We start from the raw sequence: 21303 nt of genomic DNA on the forward strand, positions 1-21303 counted from the left end.
AGTCCTGCAGGGCCGTGCGTGTGCACACAAGGGGGGGGGGGGGGCAGGCTGCAGACCCCCCCCGGGGCACACGTGGGTGTGCGGAGGGGGGGGGGGTCCCGGTGCGGGAGGAGGACTCGGGGAGGGAGACGGAGACGGGGGGGGGGGGGGGTCCCGGTGCCGCCCCCGTTGCGCTGCGGGCGGAGCCGCCGCGCTCGGGAGCCACCGGGCGGCCGCACCGGGATACTGCGGGCGGCGGGGCGGGACCCCCGGCCCGGGACCCCCCCTCACCTCCTAACCGACCCCCCCCCCGCCTCTCCGGCTGCCCCCCCCCCGGTACCCGAGCCGCCGCCGCCGGCGCATGCGCCCCCCCCGCCCGGTTTAAAGGTAACCGGGGGCCGCCACCGGTTTGGCCCCCCCCCCCCGCCGGTACCGGCCCGGCCCTAGGGGGGCGCTTTTGGAGGGTGGGGGGTGTCCCCTCCCTCCCCACCCCCCCTCCCTTTGAGGGGGGGGGGTCCCGGTGCTGTGAGGAGAGGCCCACGGGGGTCTCCGGTGTGGTTAGGGGGGGCTCGGGGGTTCCCCGGTGTCGTGAGGAGGGGCCCGGGGGGGTCCCCGGTATCGTGGGGGGGGGGACCCGAGGGGGGCTCGGTAGCTGTGAGGAGGGACATTGGGGGTCCCCGGTACCGTAAGGGGGGGCCCGGAGGGGTCCCGGTAACGCGGGGAGGGGCATTGGGAGCCCTCGGTACCGTGGGGGGGGACCCGGGGGGGTCTCGGTAACCGTGAGGAGAGGCCCGAGGGGTCCCCGGTACCGTGAGGGGGACCCGGGGGCTGCTTAGAGACGGGGGGGGGCAACCGGGGAGGCCGCTTGGAGGGAAACGGGAAACGGAAAAGGGGGGGGGGGCAACCGGGAGGGGGCCCCGAGCGGGTCCGGGAGGTGGCCCCGGGGCTTGGAGGGGGCGGCTCGGTAACGGGGGGGGCTCCGTGAGGGGGAGATCTGTAACGGGGGGGGGTGTCAGTAGCCGGGGGAGGGGTCCTGAGGGGATTTCGGTAACGGGGGGGGCTCCGTGAAGAGGTTTCGGTAACGGAGAGGGCTCAGTAAGCGGGGGAGGGGGCTTCGTGAGGGGGTCCCGGTAACGGGGGGGGCTCCGTCAGGGGGTCCCAGTAACGGGAGGGGCTTCCGTGAGGGGGAGCCCTGTAACGGGGGCTTCCGTGAAGGGGTCCCGGTAACAGAAGGGGCTCGGTAACCGGGGGAGGGGGCTTCGTGGGGGGGGGTCTCGGTAACGGGGAAGGGCTCCCTGAAGGGGTCCCGGTAACGGGTGGGGCCTCTGTGAGGGGGTCCCGGTAACAGGGAGGGCTTCCGTGAAGGGGTCTCGGTAACGGAGGGGGCTTCGCGGGGGGGTCCCGGTAACGGAAGGGGCTCAGTAACCGGGGGAGGGGGCTTCGTGGGGGGGTCTCGGTAACGGAGGGGGCTCCGTGAGGGGGTCCCGGTAACGGGGAGGGCTTCCGTGAAAGGGTCTCGGTAACGGAAGGGGCTCAGTAACCGGGGGAGGGGGCTTCTCGGGGGGGGTGTCCCGGTAACGGAGAGCGCTCCGTGAGGGGGCTCGGGGCCGTGCCGTGCCGGGGATGCGGCTGGCGGCGGGCCCCCTTTTCCCCCCGGGCCCTCCGGTAGGCCGCGCGGTGCCGTTGTGCCGGCGGCCCCCTCGCCATGGCGGCGGCGGCGGGCGGTAGCGGTAACGGCGGCGGGCGGTGAGCGATGCGATCCACCGCCTTCAGACCGACCGGGGCCGAGCGACCGGGCCCGGTGGGGGGGGAGCAGCAGCAACCCCGGCAGGAGCAGCAGGAGGAGGAAGAGGAGGAGGAGGAGGAGGAGGAGGAAGAAGAAGGGGAGGAGGAGGAGGGCCCCGCACCGCCCCGCAGGCCCAAGGAGCCGCCGCCGCTGGGGGCACACAAGGGCCGAGGCGGCGGGGGGGCCGGCGGGGGCTCCCGGGCCACCGGGCGAGAGCTGGGCCGGGTCGGTGCCGGTGGCCACCGGTGGCAAGAGGGAGGCGGCGGGGGATGCCAGCGGCCGGCCTCGGTACCAAGCGGGGCTGCCCGGGCACGGAGCGGCTCCGGGGGAGAAGGAGAAGGAGAGCGGAGGAGGAACGGGGCTTGAGGAACCGGGACCGGGCCCTCTGCAGCCACCGCCACCGCCACCACCGCCAGCAGCAGCAGCAGCACCGCAGCCGCCTCCCGGTGAGGCCAAGTGGAGGAGCGGAGCGCGGAGGGGAGCCATGGGGGCCGGAGGGGGTTCGCCGGGGCAAGCGGCCTGCCTGCGGCAGATCCTGCTGCTGCAGCTGGACCTCATCGAGCAGCAGCAGCAGCAGCTGCAGGCCAAGGAGAAGGAGATCGAGGAGCTCAAGGCCGAGAGGGACACGGTGAGTTTTTGGGGGGGGTGGGTGGGGGGGCAGGGGGGGGGGAGTTGGGGATTTGGGGGGGTTTGGGGGGTGGGGGGGTACGTGGGGTGAATGTGGCAGCCAGGGGGGTGAGCACCCTCCTGGCACACAAGGGGTTAACACCCCCCCCCCCGGCACCTAAGGGGTGAGCACCCCCCCCTGGCACCCAAAGGGTTAACAGCGCCCCCCCCAGCACCCAGGGGGTGAGCACCCCCCTCGGCACCTAAGGGGTTAACACCCCCCCCGGCACCCAAAGGGTTAATAGCTCCCCCCGGCACCTAAGGGGTTAACAGCCCCCCCGCAACAGCCGGGGGGGGGGGTGAACACCACCCAGCACGCAAGGGGTTAACAGCCTCCCCCCCCCCAAACGGGGGTGAACACCCCCGCCACTGGCACCCAAAGCGTTAACAGCCCCCCCCACACACACCCGGGGGGGGGTGTACAAGCCCCAGCACCTAAGGGGTTAACCCCCCCCCCCCAAAAAAAAAAAAAAAAAAAAAAACAGGTAAGTGTCTGCCACCCCCCCCCTCATTTGGCACCCAAGGGGTTAATAACCCCCAGGCCTTAATGCCCCCCCCGTGGCACCCAATGGGTTAAATGCCCCCCCATTTGGCACCCAAGGGGTTAACACCCCCCAGTTAATACCCCCCCCCCGGCACCCAAGGGGTTAATACCCCAACATTAATGCCCCCCCCCCTTGGGTTAATACCCCATGGGGGGGCATTTGCACCCCCCATGGGGTAATTCACCCCCCCCCCCCACAGCCACCCAGATGTTAATTGCCCCCCTATGTATTTTTTTGCCACCCCCCCATGGGGTAATTGCCCCCCCCCCCGGCCACGAAGGGCTTAATTGCCCCCCCATGTATTTTTTTGCCCCCCCCATGGGGTAATTGCCCCCCCCATGGGGTAATCAGGGGGTAATTGCCCCCCCCCACCTGCCCCCCCCGGCCACGCAGGGGTTAATTGCCCCCCCCCCCCATGGGGTAAACATGGCCTAATTGCCCCCCCCACCTGCCCCCCCCCAGCACTCAAAGGGTTAACCCCCGGGGGCTCCCCCCCCAGCCCCAAACAAAGCCCTGGGGGGGGGGGGGGGCACTGAGGAGGGGGGGGGCGGTCCCGGGGGGGGGGGCGGGGGCGGGGCCCCGGGGTTACCGGCGGGGGCACAAAGGCGGGGGCGGGGCGGGGGGGGGGGTTAACGGGCCGCCGCCCGTCACCATGGCAACGGGGGGGGGGGGGGCCTTAAAGGGGCCGCGGCACCTCCGGGCCCCCGGGGGTTAACTTAAAGGGGCCGCGGCACCTCCGGGGGCGATTTTATTTTTATTTTATTTTTTATTGGGGGGGGGGGCGCTGCGGTGGAGCTCCGTAGCTGCTGCATGGCCCCCCCCCCCCCCCATACACGCTGCATGGGTGCTGCAGGGCTGGGCTGGGTGGGCTGAGCCCCCCCCGACCCCCCCACCCCCCGAGGGTTATTTGTCATTGTCCCCCCCCCTCTGAAACTTATGTGACCCCCCCGAGGGTTATGTGCCCCCCGACCAACCCCCAGGGGCTGATGTGACCCCCCCCCCCGAGGGCTATGTGACCCCCCCCCGAGGGTTATGTGACCCCCGACCCCCCCCCAGGGGCTAATGTGACCCCCCCCCCCGAGGGCTATGTGTCCCCCCACCCCCCCCGAGGGTTATGTGACCCCCCCCTAGGGTTATGTGCCCCCCCCGGGGATGTTCATGCAGCGTGACCCCCCCACCCCCCCCAGCAATGTCTGCCTCTGCTGACCCCACTCTTATGTAGGGGGGGGCACGGTGCCCCTCTTTGAAGTATTGCCCCCCCCCCGCAGTCCGTGTATTGCCCCCCCCCCCCGGGGGGGGGGGCCCTGCCTTGCACACCCAGGGGGACCCCAATTTCCCCCACAGTGCTGGGGGGGGGCTGGGGGGGGGGCTCAGGCCTGCACGGTGCCAACCCTGGGGGGGGCACACTCCTCCCTTCCCACTGCCCCCCGCCTGCTTTGGGGGGGGGCTCAGCTGTATGGAGGGGGGGCTGCGGGATGAGGCCACAGCAAAACCCGAAGCCTGTTGGGGTGGGGGGGGCAGATTTGGGGGGATTTGTCCCCCCCCAAAGCAGAGGGGGGGGGGCATTAAGTGTCCGTTGTGCCCCCCTTTGAGCATCTCAGCCCCTTGCTCGCAGCTCTGGGGTTGTGCCCGGTGACCCCCCCACCCCATTATTAGGCCCTGGGGGGGGGGGGGGCAGAGAGGGCTCCCCCCACACTTTCTCCTTCTCCCTATTGCCCGAGCGTAGGTGCCAAAAGCAGGGAAACCCCCCCACGGCTTGGTTGGGGGGGGGGAAATCCCACAGGGAGACCCTTGGGCTATATTTGGGGGTGCTTTGGGTCACCCTTGGGGGGTCCGGGGTGCCGTGCCCCCCCCGAGCCCCCCCGGTGTGGCCGTGTCGCAGCTCCTGGCGCGCATCGAGCGCATGGAAAGGCGAGTGCAGCTGGTGAAGAAGGACACGGAGCGGGAGAAGCAGCGCATCTTCCAGGCCTTCGAGGCCGAGGAGAAAAACGAGGCGGAGGCGGCCTGCGACAAACTCCCCCCGGAGTGCCCCCAGGAGCTGCTGGAACCCTCGCAGACCCTGCAGCCCAAGCACTTCCCCTACGGCAGGAACGGGAAAGGGCACAAAAGGTAACGGGGTTTTGGGGGGGGGGGGGGGGGCGGGTCTGACACGGCGTCCTCCTTCTTCTTTTCCCCCTGGGGAGGGAGGGGGGGTGATCCTCAATATGTCCATGGGGGTTTTGTGGGGTGTGTGGGGTGTGGGTGCAGCCCTCCAGGGAAGGGTAGGGAGCGCTCAGCACCCCATGGGGCTGTCCCCAATGTCCCACGGGTGTCCCACGGGTGTCCCAAGGGTGTCCCGGGGTGCATGGAGCAAGGACGGCCCGGTTGGGGCTGTGGGAGCACACCCACCCCGTGCCACCTTGGGGCAGAGCTGTTTGGGCCACGTCCTGCCCCGGAGCTCAGGGGAGGGAGGGAAACGATCCCAAATTGTTCAGGGGGCATCTCTCGGGGTCACCCAGCCCGGTGGTGGTTGCGGATTTCCCTTTTCCCCTGCCCCTGCTCCATCCAGGCCGGGTCCTGTTGTGGTTGTGGTGCTGCTTCTGATGAAAACCCCACCGGTGTGTCTGTGGTGGATGGCACCCGAACGCCTCTCCCGGGTGGGCAAATTTAAAAACCAAGCAGTGCTGACACCCCCCAGAGGGGAAAAAGCCCCAAAAGCTTCATCGGGGCAGGGCTGGGAGCCCTGGTGTGCCGGGCACAGCTCTCGCAGCCCTCCAGACCCCCAAATCTCCCCTGGGCTCGGTGAAACGCCCCCGTTTTGGGGCTTTCTGCGCGTGCAGAACCATCCAGGTTCCTCCCCTCTCAGCTCTCCTCCTTCCCTCCCGTAGGAAGCCGCCGTTCGGGAGCACGGAGAGGAAGACCCCCGTTAAAAAACTGGTGTCCGAGTTCTCCAAGGTGAAGAGTAAAACTCTGAAGCACTCCCCGGGGAAGGAGGAATCGAGCGGCTCCCTGTCCGAAACTGTTTGCAAACGGGAACTGCGGAGCCAAGAGACTCCCGAAAAAAACCGCTCGCTGCTGGAGACCCCGCTCAGACCCTCGGCCCCCCTGAAGGGTCCCGGCAGCCAGCCCAAGGAGAAGGGCTTCTTCAGCGAGATCGAGGACCTGCCCTACCTTTCAACCACGGAAATGTACTTGTGCCGCTGGCACCAGCCCCCCCCATCACCGTTGCCGTTACGAGAGCCCTCCCCAAAGAAGGAGGAGACTGTAGCAAGTAAGCGATGGAGGGAGAGGAGGAGGAGGAGGAGGAGGAGGAGGAGGAGAGCCTGCCCGCTCCTGCTCCGGTGCCACCGGGGAGTTTTGGCACAGCCGGCAGCGAGAGGAGGGCTCAGGGCTCGCCTGCCCCCATTTTGGGTGCCCTATCCCAAAACCGAGTCCCAAACGCGATTGGGAGAGGTGAAGCCGGTGCCTGGACCCCCCCAAGCCCCTCCGGCTCGTGCTGTCCTTGGAGCCGGGCAGGGGGTTCTGGCCCTGCTGGCCCCGCTCCCTTTCCACCCGCCCTGCTTTCCTGAGCCCCCCCCGTGCCCGTTTTTAAGCCAAGCACGAAGCAGCTTCCCTCTCACGGCTGGGAAACGCGCTCCTGGCTTGAGGTGGTGGCCGTGCCCTGCGGTGTTTGCTCCTCGCCCGGCGTCTGGGCGGCACAGAGAGGGGAGCTGGGCAGAAACCGGGCAGAAACTGGGGGCAGAAACCGTGGTGCCTCTTCTGCCGGGCCGCCTCTTCCTGGGTTTTTCCTCCAAACCCCGTGGCACAGCTCCGTTTTTGGGGGGTTTTGCTGCGCTCCAGCTGACGGCGAACACGCGCTGGCGAACGCCGGGTGGCAAAACCTCCCGGCACACGAGGAGCAGACCCCGATGCGTCTCCTCGTGGCGTTGCCTCGGCTTTCCTCGCACGCCTGGCCGCGGGAGGCAGGGCAGAGCGAGCTGCACGCCTGGCTCCCAGCCCTCCTGGCGCTGGCCCGGAGCCTTTCGGTGCTCGGGGTTTAACCACGCTCTGCCCGCAGCGAGGTCGGGGCCCTGGGTGCGCTGCTCCCGACTCCTGGAGCTGCCTCTGCCCACGGGTTTGTGGCTCCTGGGCTGCCCGCAGCAGGCAGCGTGTGCTGAGATGAGCTCTGGGGGTGTCACCGGGGGTGTCGGGAGCGGGTTGAGCTCCCGATAACGGGGCCGGGACCTGGGAAGGAGCAGTCACGAGCCCGGGAGTGGGATGGGTGGCGTGGAGCGGTGCCACGCGCCGGGTTAACGGCCAAACCTTCCCCCTCCTGCAGTTCCATCTTGGAGGGACCATGTCGTGGAGCCCCTGCGAGACCCCAACCCCTCAGACGTCCTGGAGGTACGTACGGCCCCGCGCCCTTTCCTCGGTGGGCTGAAATCCCAAAAAGGCCCCCCCAGGGCTGCCCCAGGAGGCTGGGTCGGGTCCCGAGGCAGCCGAGGGAGGCCGGGAGGAGCCCTCAGCTCACCTCCCGTTGTGTCCCCACAGAACCTCGATGACAGCGTCTTTTCCAAGCGGCATGCGAAGCTGGAGCTGGATGAGAAACGGAGAAAAAGGTAGGAACAAAGGTGGCGCTGGCCCCTGGCAGCCCTGGGGGAACCAGGATGGGTGCTGCCGAGAGCATTTTGCAGGAAAAGAACCAAAAATCCCTTTCTGCTGTCCATATCTCTGCTGGGGAGCCCGAGCAGGGTTTGTAGGGGTTCACGGCGTGGCCAGGAGCCTCGCAGCTCCCACACCGTGCCGGGGCTCACCCTGATCCCGTCTCCTTGGTGCCTTCCAGGTGGGACATCCAGAGGATCAGGGAACAACGGATCCTACAGCGCCTGCAGCTCAGAATGTACAAAAGGAAAGGAATTCAGGAGTCGGAGCCTGAAGTTACCTCATTTTTCCCTGAGCCGGATGACGGTGAGTGCCTGGCAGTGCCGGGTGTGGGGTGTGGGGACTGGTGGGGGGGGACTCCCCCTGCCCACCCCATCCCCTCCCTGTGACACCCGGTGTCTCTCCCACAGTGGAAAGTTTGCTGATCACCCCCTACCTGCCCGTCGTCGCCTTCGGCCGCCCCTTACCCAAACTAACCCCACAGTGAGTACCGGGGGGAGGCTGCGGGAGCCTTTTTGGGATGGTGCCGGTGCCGTGGGGTCCTCATTACCCCCGTTAGGTGCTCAGTACCACCTCGGGGTGCTCATTATCACCTCTGCCCACAGGAATTTCGAGCTGCCCTGGCTGGACGAGCGCAGCCGCTGCCGGCTGGAGGTGCAGAAGAAGCAGACCCCACACCGGACCTGCAGGAAGTAGCGGCGGAGCCGGGAGCTCTGCGCCTTTCGGGGGGGGGCCCTGCCCTCTCCTCTTGGTTCTCGTTGACGGATCGTTGTTTTATTTTTATTTTTATTATTTTTTTTTGTTCCCTCCACGCCCTGGTTTTGTTCTCCGGGGTTTTTCACAACACGTTCCACACGCGGTGGCCGCTTCGAGCTGGGCTTTTCGCCCTCTTCTCCTCCCTCCTCCGCAGCCCTTGCCTGGAGCAGCGCGGCCCAAACCTTTGGGCAGCCGCGGGCAGGGCCCGGACCCTGCGGCAGCGCTCGCCCCACGGGGGGGAGAAGCCCCAAAATTTGGGGGTTGGCGGCACTGCGGTGCCCTCCGAGCCTGTGCCCGCCTTGTTCTTGTTGGGTTTTAGGTAGAAATCGGCGTTTTTTGGGGGCGGGAGCAGCCCCCGGCGGCCGTCGCCGCTTTTTATTTTCCCCTGTTGGGCGGCTGTAGCGGGGTTGGGGGGTGGAGTTTAAAGAAAAAAACCAACAAAACCCCTTTTTTTTTGTGAAATAGAAATCCTATACGCACAATTTTGGTTCCTTTTTTTTGGTTTTGTTTTGTTTATTTTTTTATTTAAGCGTTGTGAGGCCAGCCCCCAGCGGGGGTCACCGGGACGGGGTCGGGGCCCTGGGGTCCTGGCTCCGACCCCCACCGCTGCCCCCAGGGGGCCGGGGCCTGGCCCTTTGCCCCCCCCCCATTGTCCCTCGGGGAAACGACCCCCAAAACCAGCCCTTTTCACCCCAAATTGTGTCCCCACCCCGCAGCCGCGTGCAAGCTCGCGTAAGGACACTCGTTGCCACGTTGGTTGGGTTTTGGTTTTATTTTTTAAAAGGAAAAAGAAGAAAAAAAATAGGAAACGCGTTAAAAAAAACAAAAACAGCTGGGGGAGGGGGAGGCGGGGGAGCTCCACCCGCCCCTTCCTCCTCCTCCTTTGTTTTTTTTTTTTTTTTTTTTTTTCCTCCTTTTTTCAATAAAAGCGGAAAAACCGAGGGCTCCTCTCTGCCTCTACTTCCGCTATAACGCTTCCGCGATAATGACGCCGCTTCCCTTAGCGGTGACGTCACTTCCGCCGCCATGACGCAGCGAGCGGTGACGTCACGCGCGCCTTCCCCCCCCCCCCCCCCCAACCCTCTCCTGCCCCCTGCCGGGAGGGAGAAAGAAAGGGGAGGGAGGGAGAAGGAGGGGGGCGGGGCCGAGCACGCTGCGCGCTGACGTCACGGCGCCGCGGGGGCCGCCGGGAGTTGTAGTCCGTCCCGTGGTGCCCCGCGCCTGCCCCAAGATGGCGGACCGGCGGCGGCAGCGCGCCTCGCAGGACAGCGAGGACGACTCGGACTCGGCCGCCTCCGACAGCGCCGATTCCGCCGCCAGCGCCGCCCGCTCCCGTTCCCGGTCCCGCTCCGGATCCGGTTCCCGTTCCCGTTCCCCTTCGGCCTCCCCGCGGCCTCCTCACCGCCAACCCCGGGGAGCCGCCGGGGCCCTCAGCGCCGGGCCGCGGGGTCGTGGGGCCGAGAGCGCCGCTGGGGGGGCGGCCAAAAGCGAGCCGCAGTCCGAGTGTGTGAGTGGGGGGCGCCGGGGGGGGCCGGGGGGTACCGGGGGGGGGGGGCACTGGCCATGGGTGAGGCGCCCCCGGGGGTCCCGGAGGGGATGGGGGGCACGGGGGGGGGTCCCCCGGGGGTGCTGGGGGGGCCTGAGGAGGGCCTGGGGGGACCTGGGGGGGTCGGGTGGTGCCGGGGGGGGGCTTGGTTATGGGTGAGGTCCCCCCGGGGGTCCCGGAGGGGATGGGGGGCTCGGGGGGGGTCTGGTTCTGGGGTAAAGGTACCGGGGGGGGGACCTGGGGGTTGTTGGGGGGGGTCTGAGGAGGGGCTGAGGGAACCGGGGGGGTCTGGGGGGGGTCGGGTGGTGCTGGGGGGGTGTTGGTAATGGGTATGGACTCCCCCCGGGGGTACCGGGGGGGGCTGGTTCTGGGATAGGGATGCGGGGGGGCTGGGGGGGCTTGGGAGTATTGGGTGGTGCTGGTGGGGGGCGTTGGTCATGGGTAAGGTGCCCCCGGGGGGGGATGGGGGGGACCAGGGGGGGCTCTTTGGGGTCTGAGGGTATTGGGGAGGGGTCTGGGGGGTGTTGGGGGGGGCTGGTTAAGGGCTGGGGGCACCCAGGAGGGTTGGGGGGGACTTGTTCAGGGCTGGGGGCGTCCGGGTACATTGGCAGGGACTGGGGAGGGGTCTTCCAGGCGCCCCTGGGGGGTCAGGGGCAGTGGGGGGAGCTGGGCTGTGGCCCCCACTGAGGGCGGGGGGCACCCCCTGCACTCTGGGACCCCTCAGGATCGGGGTCGCTGCCCCCTCAGGCCCCTTCCCTGCCTCATGGCCGGGCGTTGGGGCTGTTAAAGGGGGGGCGTTGGGGCCGTTGGGGGGGGCATTGGGGCCGTTAGAGGGGGGCGTTGGAAGCCTGCTGTGCCCCCCCAGCCCCCCGCTGGGTGCTGTTCCTCCTGGCATTTTGAGCTCCTCCCGGCTCCCAGCCCGTTTCTGCCCCTAGTTCGGGTTTTCGGGGTTCTCTCCTTCCCCGCCGCCTGCTTTTATTTTGGATTTCCGTTTCCTCACAGCTCCCGCGCTCTCCTCTGCTTTTTTCTCTCCAAACTTTCCCCTCACCCTGGTTGGTTTTGGGGCGCAGGTTTTCATTTCTACCCCGTCTGCCTGAGCTCGCTCCTGCCCGGCATCTGCTCGGGCTCCTTTTTTTTTTGTTTTTATTCCTGGGCTCCTGCTCTGAGCACTCCTCGCGTCCATCCCCAGCGAGCAGCCAGGCTGCGAGGTGCCGGGCGGGGAAACCTTTCCCATCCCTGTCCCTCTGTCCCCTCGGGACCCCCCCAGCAGCTGCCCCATTTCAGGCTCCTTTATTTAACCGCGCTCCCTCTGCGGAGCCCGCTCTAGAAGCATCCTCAGGCAGGGCACTGGGAGCCCTCAACCCGATTTTTTTTGTGTTTTTGGTCGTTAAAGTTGAATTTCTGAGGGCGGCTGGGGCCAGGCCGTGCCGTGGCAGCATTTGGGGTCACTGCACACCACGGGGTTCAGCTGCCACCCCCACCCCCCCCACTAACACAACCTTTCTGTCCCTTTTCCTCCAGGAAAGCGAGGACGGCATCGAAGGAGATGGTGAGTAACCACTCCCCGCGGGTGCTTTCTGCGTGCACCGAGGTAAAAACGGGAGAAAACACCATTTCCAGCGGCCCTGCAGTTGTCCTGAATCTCACCTCGTGACAGCACGCAAACGCTGGGCTGCAGGGACACCGCTCCTGGGGCTCGCCCTCGCTTCCCCCCAGCCCTGGAAGGAATTCCTCGGTGCTGGGGCAGCCCGGAGCGAAGCCGTGCCCGGGTTCTTGCCCTGACACCCGGCTCCTTTCTCTCCCCTGCAGCCGTGCTCTCGGATTACGAAAGCGCAGAGGACTCGGAGGTAAGAGGAGTCCCCGTCCTGCTGCGCCTCGTGTCCTTTCACCACAAAACCCGCTTCGTGCCCCTTTTTCTCTCCCACTGAGGTTTGGAGGCAGCCATGCTGTGGAAAAGGGCATTTTTCGGGTCTGATCCCCCTTTTTCCCAGCGCTTCTGTCCTGTGGGGCTGTTGCTTCGGCCGGCCCCGTGTGGCAAAATAACGCCCGGCTCCTCGGGCAGCCAGACAGCAGGATTAGCCGTGGCTGAGGAGGGCGTGGAAGGGGGCGTAGGAGGGTGGTTGCGTTGTAATTAGCTGAAATTAAACTCTAACTACCGGCTTGGCCGCGTCCCAAGCGGCAGCCCTGTTTTCTCTGCGAGGCCCCGGGGGTAATTCGTGCACCCCGCGAGCTCCGGTCGCTCCGTGCTCACTTGGTGCTGAGAAAGCTGCCCTCGTGTCTGCTGTGACCCGGGGCCTGAGCCAAGGAGGCAGCCCCGGCTCAAAAACCCTGAAAAAAAGGATTTCCTGAAGAAAACCCTGCTCTTGAGAGGGATTTTTTAGGGGTCTTTAAAAAACTTAAAGTTTAAAAACCTGCAGCCCGAGGCAGGTGAAAGGGGAGCTCTGAGGGCTGCGTGGTGCCGAATCGACCGGCAGCTCCTCCTGCCCCATTTCCAGCGCCCCCCAGGTGCAGGGACAGCCCCGTGCCCCCCTTTTCCAGCCCCCCCCCGAGCCTGGAAGCGGCGCCGAGGGCTCGGTGCTGCCAGGCAGAGCCCTCCCGGCGCCGGGGGCGTGAGCAGCGGCCGCGTTGCATCACCGGCGTGCCGGGATGACTCCGCTCCTGCGCCTAAAAATAATGCCACTACCACGGCCCGGGCTTCCCCAGCGTAAACAAAGGCAGCAGTTGACGTGCAAACACGCCAAAGAGCCCAACAGAGCAGGCTTTTTTTTTTTTGTTAATCGCGCCGCCCGGCTATTTTTAGCCTCCAGCCTGCAGGGTGAAGCGAGGTCACGCTCCTGCCGCCGTGGCGCTCGCCGTGAGTCAGCGCCGGGGCTCCGGGGAGTTTTGGGAGCCCGGCGGTGCCCGGAGCATGGCTCTGGGTGTGGGAACAGAGGGACGCTTGCAGGAGCCCTTTATTTTCAGCCAGGCCGGGCTCTGTGGTGGCGTGAGGGAACTGGCTGAGCTCTGGGAAGCTTGGTTCTTGGAGCTGGTGGCGCTGGGGGGAGATCTCCGGTGTCGTTTTGCTGGTTTTTCGTGGAATTGTAGGGATGAGGAGGGCTTGGGGTGAGTCCTCTGCCTCAAAAGTCAGAGCTCTAAAAAGGAGAAGAGGGATCTAGCTCCGGGTTTGGGATTTTTATGGGAAATGGGTGAGGGGGCTGCTGCTCGAGGCGCACGTCCGAGTAAGCGGGGCTCTTTCAGGCAGAGGAGGAGGATTACAGCGAGGAAGAGAGCGCCAAAGTGGAATTGAAGCAGGGGAGCAACGATTCCTGCGAGTCCGCGGCGAAAGCAGAGAAAGGGGACGAGAAACCCGAGGCCAAAGGGGCTGTGACCGGCGAGAGGCAAAGCGGGGACGGGCAGGTGGGTGGCAGCCACGCTCTCTCTGCTCCGGGGGGGGGTTTTCTCGTAGAGGGACTGCTGCAGTGTTAAGAGCTGCCTGGTTTTGACAGGAGAGCACCGAGCCCGTGGAGAATAAAGTTGGGAAAAAAGCCCCCAAGCACCTGGACGATGACGAGGACCGCAAGAACCCGGCTTACATCCCGCGGAAAGGGCTCTTCTTCGAGCACGACCTGCGAGGGCAGACGCAGGAGGAGGAGGTCAGGTACGTGAGGATCCCCCCGGGGCTCCTGGCAGAGGGCGAGCGTCGCTCTCGAGCCTGCACTTGGAGCTCCCCGAGCTCCGGCCCGGTTGCCTGCTGCGTCCTGCCAGGACTTCTGGAGTCTTTGTGGTGAAAAAGGAGGGAACTGGGCATAGAAAAAAACAAACAAACAAACAAGGAGAGCTTCTTGCTAGCAAGCAGGGGCCCTGCTGCCGTGTGGAAGTGGTGGGCAGATCAGCAGCTGGGTGGGAGGGAGCAGAGATGAATTTTCCTGCTCCAGAAGCGCTCGGTGTCTGTGCTCGGTGCTGGCTGAGGCTGCCACGGCCCCGTGGCTCTGCCCCGACCTCTGTCCCCTCCCCGTGGCACCGTCTAGGCCCAAAGGGAGGCAGCGGAAGCTGTGGAAGGACGAGGGCCGCTGGGAACACGACAAATTCCGGGAGGACGAGCAGGCCCCCAAAACCAGGCAGGAGCTGATCGCGCTCTACGGCTACGACATCAGGTCGGCTCACAACCCCGACGACATCAAACCCAGGAGGATGCGCAAACCCAGGTGGGCAGCGGGGACAAACCTGAGCCCGGCTCGTCCCCCGAGGGACTCCTCAGCCCTCGTGGGGGGCCACCGGGCTGGTGCTTGGGAGGAGAAACTCTTTTTGGCCCCGGGCTTTGACCTTTTGCTCCTGGGTGTTGGGGTTGCTGCATCTCGGAGAGGGCTTCCCCGGCGCCGCAGCCCCCCGAGGTTTGTTTGCAGCCCCTTTGTGGTATTTTTTTTTTCCCCCCCAGGTTTGGGAGCCCTCCCCAGAGAGACCCCAACTGGTCCGGCGAGAGGCCGAGCAAGCCCCCGAGGCACCAGGGCGCTGACAGCACCACGGCTCCCCCGCGCACCTTCACCAGCAGGAGCTCTGCGGGAATGGGGAGGATGCCCCCCCCCAGGAACTACCCGAGGATGGGGGGCTACAAAGAAACCCGGCCGGGCTACCGAGCCTCGGAGGGCAACGTGCCTCACCTCCCTCGGAACGGCGAGCAGACGAAGCAGGAGGCCGGCTACCGGGCGAAACGCGCCGAGCAGACCCCGCCGAGGGCCAAATCCCCGGAGCTGGAAGCAGCCCACGGCCACGGCAGCCCCGGGAAGGAGGAGATCGCCCTGGAAAACCGCCCCCCCAGCGCCGACGCCGCTCAGCCACCACCGGACAGACCCGTCGAGAAGAAATCTTACTCCCGGGCGAGGAGGACCAGAGCCAAAGCTGGCGACGCGGGGAAGTCAGCGGATGAAGCCCCCGCTGCCGAAGGGCTGACCCCCGCGGCCCCAAAACCTGCGCAAGCCGAGGCGTCCCCCCCGCCGGCCAAAAACAGCAGCTGGGAGTCGCCGGTGGAATCCAGCATGGATGGACTGGAGCAGGAGCTGACCCAAATGAACCTCGCCGAGCAGAGCTGGGCTCCGGGGCAGTCGCAGTTCATCCAGCCCCGGGAGCTGAGGGGTAAGTGGGTGTCACCTCGGGGGTGTCACCTCGGGGGTGTCACCTCGCCAGGTCCCTGCTGCAGCCCCCCTGTCGCTGGCCGAGCCGAGCTGTTGCGGTCCAGCCTCGGCTTCGGGGGGTGGTGGGGATTCAGAGGGTGGAGAAAACGCAGCAGAATGGTGAGAGGGGACGAAACACAGCAAAAAAAGGGAGAAATTCAACATTTCGGTGTAGGTAAACCGAGTGTGGGTATCAGAGCAGATCCTTTCTCCCTCCCTGCCCCTCTTCGTGTTGAGAACGGGGAAGGTTCATGCAGGTGAAGGCCTCCGGGGATGGGCAGCAGGAACTTTGCACGGGGTGAGTCCCGGGGAGGCGTGCTGCCACGGCAGCTGGAGCTCAGCAGATAAGGAGAGCTGGGCCCCGCTCCCGGGAGCTCAATTATTCCTTGTCCTCACCCCCGATGGCCTTTCTGCTCGGGGCAGGGGGAGTTTTCCCGTGGTTATCAGCCCGAGGACTCGCTGGGCTCTGGGCTGGCTTCCTCGCATCGTGGTTTGGGTGCAGATGAATTCGTGGTCGGGAAGCGGGGCAGAGCCACAGCTGCGTGGCTGCCTTCATCCCCGCGAGAGGTCGTCGGGGTGTAATTAGCTCAGTGCAGAGCTGAAGTCTGTGCTGGGGAGAAGTCAGAGTCCTTCCCGAGGGGGAAGAAAACTGGAGCAAGGAGAAGGAAGGCTGCCTGCTTTCATAAACCCTCTCTGGAGGGTTGGGTTTGGGAAACCAGGAGCCTCCTCGCGCTGCTGCGCCGGGTGAAAGCTTGGTGTGAGCAGAGCCTCGCTCGTGGTCACAGGCGAGAGCGGGCAGGGTTTGAATGCACCAGCAGAGGGTTCAAAACCGCGGTGATTCACGGCTGAGGTTATACGGGGCTCGGGGTTTGATGCTTAAAAGGAAAGAATCTGAACAACTTCACCCTGAGGCAGCCCAGGGGGCAGGCGGAGGCCGGTGGAGCCCCAGACCTGGGGCCGTCTGCTCCTGGCGGGCAGGAGGAGGTGTTTGTCACCCTGCTGTCCCCTCGCAGGGGAGGTGGGAGTGGATTTGGGGAGGTGTTTGGCTCCTTGAGCCGGCCGTTGGGTTCTTGTGGTTGGCTTCCACTCCCCTGGGGGTGCCCACAACCAGCCTGAGGCCGTGGCGTTGCACATGCACCGTAAATCTGCCGTGGGAACTGAAAGAGCACGTGATAAAAGAGATTGGGCCCTGTGGAGGGCTTGAAGTGTTTTCGGTGCCCCGTTTGGGTTCATGTTTCTGCTCGGAATTGATCCTCGTCCGGCAGGAGCAGCTCAGGTCAGAGCCCGGGCTCCAAGCTCAGGAGTTTTTCGGGAAGATTGAAGGCGTCGAGCAGCGGGGGGGGATCTTGCAGCGACCCAGCAGCTCCCGATTTGTGCTGAACCACTGAAAATTGCAAAGAGATGAAAGTTGGTGTGGGGTTGGCGTGGGGTTTTCCACCGTGCAGGCGGAGCTGCGTCTCCGTGCCGCGCGGCGACGGCCAGGTTGACGAAACGCAGCCCAAAGCACCCCATAATAACCAGCTGTTTGTTTGTTTTGTTTTTTTTTTCCCCCGCAGGCATTCCCAACCATATGCACGTGGGAACGGGGCCGCCGCCTCAGTTTAACAGGATGGAGGAAATGGTGAGGCTGCGGAGGAAACGGGACCCCAGCCTGGGGAAGGGGGGGAAGCCGAACGCTCCTGGGGATCCGGGCTGCAAAAATCGGAGCCCATCCGGGGCTCCTCGCCCTTTCCCTTTTACCTCTGCTCATTTTTAGCTGCGTGACCCCGAGAGGAGGGCAGGGGGTGGGGAAATGGGGTCGGTGCTGCCCCGTGGGGGGGTTTCCTGCCCCCCACCCTGACCGTGCTTTGTCTCTTGCAGGCGGTGCAGGGCGGCCGCGTCAAGCGCTACTCCTCGCAGCGGCAGAGAGCGCCGGTGCCGGAGCCTGCCCCCCCCATGCACATCAGCATCATGGAAGGGCACTACTACGACCCACGTGAGTGTTCCCCCCGCGCTCTGCACGCTCAGAAAGCAGCAGCTGGGGCAGGAGGCCCTGCTCCTTCAGGGCTGCCCCGTTGGGCAGAGCAGGGGCTTGGTTTTCCCTTCGTAAATAGCGTGACAGCTTCGTCTCCTGCAGTGGTTAAAAAAAAAAAAAAAAAAGAGCAGGGGTTGTGTCTTCCCTTTGCAAACAGCATCGCTGCTTCGCCTCCTGCAGTAATTAAGAAAAAAGAGCAGGGGTTTTGTCTTCTCTCCGTAAATAGTGTCACTGCTTCGCCTCCTGCGGTAACCAAAAGGCTGCTCCGAGCCTCCCCGTGCTGTGCTCAGACCCAGGGAAGCTGCCGCTGCCTTCCCACCCCGTGCAAGGGCTCTCTAGGACACTGCCGTGCTCCGCGAGAGCCAGGAGCTAAAATTAATTTGAAACCAGAGCAGGGTTCCTGCCGGGGAGCGGCAGGGAGGATTACGGAACAGGAGCGAGGATGGGTTTGGAATTTACTCCACCGTTTGGAGGAGAAATTCCCCCGGCGTTGTGCTGCTTTGTGAAGGGAACGGGAAGCTCTTGGGCTGGCAGCACGGAGCATCTGCGAGCCTGGTAGGCTGCGTGTGCTGTTCCTGGGGGGGGGGGAGTGGAGCTCGCAGCACTGCATTCGAGCGTTTTGGAGCTGTCGATGGCTTGGATCCGCAGCGCGATCTGCTGCAGTGGAATAAAAGCTGCTGGAGCTTTTTGCTTAGGCGCCTCTGTCTGTCTTGCAGTACAATTCCAGGGACCAATCTACACCCACAGCGAGAACCCGGCCCCGCTGCCGCCCCAGGGGATGATTGTGCAGCCAGAAATGCATCTCCCTCATCCAGGTGAGGATCCTGCTCCTGGCAGGGCGCGGGGCAGCTGGTGTTCCTGCTGCTCCTCACACCGACCTTGCCGCTGTGCCCGTGCTGGGGGCACAGATAAACCTTCTTCACACAGCCTCGGGCACTGGGGGAATCCAAATTCCCTCTTTTACGACACGGGAGAGAGCTCGTGCAGTGAGGCCGAGTCAGTGCCCATCTCTGGGGAGGATGAAGAGGGGTTTTTGGCCCTCGCAGGCAGCGCGGGGCCGAGATCCCCCACGCGTTTTTGGCAGCCTCCCCTGGATGGCTGCAGGCTGCGTGCACGCAGCCTCCTGGCCCGATCTCCTCCTCGCCAGCGGGGCGCGTGGCTGTGCCAGCTGCCGGGCCAGGCTGGCTCCTCGCTCCCTGCTGCTTGCGAATGAGAAGAAAAAAGCAGAACGGGGGGGAGAGCTGTCGGGGTGGGGAGTTGCCCATTTTGCCTGCGGAGCCGTTTCCTGCCCTGGATGTGCCGCGTGGTGGGGCCGCGTCCGCTTCCTGCGAGCCGGGAGCGGGGAGGCGGCTGGGCTGGGTGCTGGGGGGCAGCTTCCCTTTTCCCTCCCCAGCTCAGGAGCCTGAGGTTGGAGGCTGGGAGGCTGCAGGAAGAGTCTCTGAGCACGGTGCTTCCCCTCCCTGCTTGCAGCACGGCCGGCGCAGCCCTGCTGCCCTCCGCTGGCCTCCTGGGCAGCCCCGGCCCTCGTCACGACGTGCTGGCTCCATTCAAATCACCACATTTCGCTTATTTTTGTGTCCCCTGCCCCCCCCTCCAGGTTTACACCCCCACCAGACGCCAGCCCCGATGGCAAACCCCGGCCTTTACCCTCCGCCGGTCTCCATGCCTCCGGGCCAGCCCCCTCCGCAGCAGCTGCTTGCACCGACTTACTTCTCCCCGCCTGGAGTCATGAATTTTGGGAATCCCGGCTACCCCTACCCCCCGGGAGCTCTGCCCCCGCCGCCCCCTCCTCACCTCTATTCCAACACGCAGGTAAGCTGGCTGTGCCGCGTCCTCCCCGAGCAGGAGCAGCACGCCGGGCGGGATGCTGCGCTGCCTGGGGACGTTCTGAGCCCACCCGGGGGAGATTTGGGGTCTGAATTATGAAATTGGGTGATCTTAGAACCGAGATCTTCCCCTTCACAACGGGGAGCCAGCCCACGGGCAGGAGGTGGGCTGTTATTTTCCCTCCCGGTCCCTGCTGAGCCAAGGACACCTTGAGAATTGCTCTGCTCGCCCTTTGTGTTTGAGGCAGGAGCTGGAAGCTGCCCGGTGCTGTGCTTTGGTGCTGAGCAGGACAACCCCGGGCGTGAGCACCCCGCACTTGACAGCTTCCTACCTCTGCCTCCACACGAGGAGGAGGGGAGAGGGCACCCTGCGAGGAGGCGAGGTGGCCGTGGGGGAGCGGCACACGGCTGACACGCAGTGGCGAGCGGGAGACGTGCACGCTCCTCCAGCTCAGCGCCCTTCCTGACCTCCCCTGGCCCCACTCACGCAGGGAATCAGCCCGCTTTTGGGGCACATCCCAAACCCTCGTGGGCTGGAGGAGATCTCGGTGGTGGCGGTGGTTGTGGTGGAGTCATTCCCTGCCTGCTCCGCACACAAACACCAACACACAAAGCTCTGCGGGGCGAGGGAAACCCGTTTGCCACGCGCTCAGCCCGCTGCAGCCCTGCACCTCCCCGTGCTCAGCACCGCGTCCTCCCAACCCTCCCGTGTGCTGCGGTGGCCTTGGTGCCCTCGCAGGGGGTGAGGAGCATCGTGCCTGCCCCCCCCCCCAGCTCGCTGATCCTCCTCTCTGGGGCTCGCAGGCGCAGTCCCAGGTGTACGGCGGGGTCACGTACTACAACACTGTCCAGCAGCAAGTGCAGCCCAAGCCTTCCCCGCCACGAAGGACGTCCCAGCCCGTCACCATCAAGCCGCCGCCTCCCGAGGTACCGTCCCCTCCGCCTGTCCCCTCGGCCTGAGTCCACGCGGGGCTGTCCCGTCCCCTCGGGGGTGTGTGCGGTGCTGCAGGCTCCCTCGCCCATCCAAAAAAAAACCAAAAACAAACAAACAAAAAAATCTGTTGTTTCCAAGGAAATCGTAAACTGTCTTAATTTCTGACGTGTCCCAAACCTCAGCTTCTCGTTGCAGGTGGTAAGCAGGGCTCCAGTTAATTTCTAAATACTTTAAATCTAAACCCACGTAAAAAAGTAAGTCCGAAGTTGACTCTCGTTTCCTTTTTCTTTTTGGTGAGGGTAGGAAATAAAAACACTTGACTAGGGATTAAAATCCAGTCGTAAGCCAGGAGGCAGCAGCTCCTCTGGAAGGATGAATGCCCGGTGCCTCGCCGGGCAGGCTTGGGGTTGGACCTGACGATCTCTTGAGGTCCCTTCTGACCCCTAAAATTTTGTGATTCTGGGATTTCTCTGCGCCGGGCTCGGTTTCCTCCTGGCAGCGCCGCCACCCGTGCGTGCGCCGCGTGTGCAAGCGCCACGTGTGTGCTTTTTTTCCTCTTCCACGCCTCGCCAAGCACTCGGGAGAGAGCCTGAGTCACGGCGAGGCCAGGCATGAGCCGGGTGCCGGTGGCTGCTCCGTCCCTCGGCCACCTCCGAGCAGGGCGGAGCCGTTTCACCCCTTTTTTTTTTTTTTTTATTTTTTTTTTCGTTGTTTTCCCACCTGGGAGCAGCAGCTCTCGTAAATCCGCCCTGAGCTCATCCCGGCGAGGTGCCCTTTGAAAGGCCTTGAGGTGGAAGGAGGGCTCCACCCCGAGCACGAAGGCTGAAGGCAGCTGGATTCCCCAGAGCAAGGCGCAGGAGGCGCCGCGGGGTGGGAGGGCGGCGCTGGCTTTCCGGCGCCCGCTTTCAGAGGGTGCTCGCTGGCAGCACCCCCCCGGCGTTGCGTGGAGCCGGGGGGGCAGCCTCACCCCCCCCGCTGCCTCTCTGCTTCCCCAGCAGGACAGCAAAAGTGAAAAATCAAAGGAGAGGAGCACCACGTAGGGACGCGGCCGCGGAAATCCCGACGCCGGACCCGGCACCTCGGCGAGGAGGAAGCTCCGTCCCGCGGGAGGCTCCTTCCCCGTGCGGAGGTTCGGCGGCGCGATGAAATCAGCTGCGCCGGCTGCTGCTCAGGGCCTCCAGGCACCTTCCCTCCCCGGTTTTACCGGTGCCCTCCCGAAATCCATCTCTCACCCGCTGCTCGTCGGCCCCTCCTTTCCCCCCCCCCCACCCCTTCCCCGGGGCGCCGAGGTCACCGCCGTGCCAGCCGCCGGGCTCGCGACTTCTCTCTTTTAGTAAACCTCTGCCCTTTGCCCCTTTTTTTTTTTTTTGAAGATGTTCAACTCAACTGCTTGGTTGTGGTCTCTGTTTTTATTTAAGAAATGAACCGGCTCCTGCAGTAAAGCTGCTTTTTCTTTCTTTTGGGGATCCGACTCGCCCCGACGG

General features: G+C 65.2%; 2 protein-coding genes across 7 annotated transcripts; both read left to right on the top strand.

Moving 5' to 3' along the window:
• The first annotated feature begins 1556 nt into the window (after positions 1–1556).
• MSL1 (MSL complex subunit 1) lies at positions 1557–8424 on the top strand. Its single transcript, XM_084307157.1, is given in 9 exon segments — positions 1557–1951; positions 1953–2393; positions 4859–5085; positions 5844–6226; positions 7274–7338; positions 7486–7553; positions 7778–7902; positions 8007–8079; positions 8202–8424. Coding segments are annotated over 9 exon segments (1692 nt in total). The 5' UTR covers positions 1557–1732; the 3' UTR covers positions 8293–8424.
• A 1148-nt stretch (positions 8425–9572) lies between these two features.
• CASC3 (CASC3 exon junction complex subunit) lies at positions 9573–21214 on the top strand. Of its 6 annotated transcripts, none has more exons than XM_084307161.1 (14): positions 9573–9859; positions 11420–11447; positions 11708–11745; positions 13136–13294; positions 13384–13535; positions 13906–14082; positions 14313–15007; positions 16602–16666; positions 16906–17020; positions 17776–17874; positions 18657–18871; positions 19690–19812; positions 20002–20073; positions 20815–21214. In XM_084307161.1, exons 1-13 carry the CDS (start codon positions 9584–9586, stop codon positions 20035–20037), a joined length of 2178 nt encoding a protein of 725 aa, XP_084163287.1. In that variant the 5' UTR covers positions 9573–9583; the 3' UTR covers positions 20038–20073; positions 20815–21214. The 6 variants fall into 6 exon arrangements, with proteins under 6 accessions (XP_084163287.1, XP_084163288.1, XP_084163289.1 ...); XM_084307162.1 differs by having other exon boundaries at positions 20818–21214; XM_084307163.1 differs by having other exon boundaries at positions 20002–20017; positions 20818–21214.
• Positions 21215–21303: the final 89 nt, after the last annotated feature.

This window comes from Netta rufina (assembly GCF_964035555.1).
Source record: "Netta rufina genome assembly, contig: SCAFFOLD_143, whole genome shotgun sequence".
Taxonomy (NCBI): domain Eukaryota; kingdom Metazoa; phylum Chordata; class Aves; order Anseriformes; family Anatidae; genus Netta; species Netta rufina.

What these genes read in the sequence shown, in the direction of transcription:
- CASC3 (XM_084307158.1), top strand. Translation starts at nt 9,584, where the DNA reads ATGGCGGACCGGCGGCGGCAGCGCGCCTCGCAGGACAGCGAGGACGAC. An exon ending in GCGAGCCGCAGTCCGAGTGT is followed by an intron (nt 9,860 to 11,419) that starts GTGAGTGGGGGG and finishes CTTTTCCTCCAG; the next exon opens with GAAAGCGAGGACGGCATCGA. An exon ending in ACGCAGGAGGAGGAGGTCAG is followed by an intron (nt 13,536 to 13,905) that starts GTACGTGAGGAT and finishes GGCACCGTCTAG; the next exon opens with GCCCAAAGGGAGGCAGCGGA.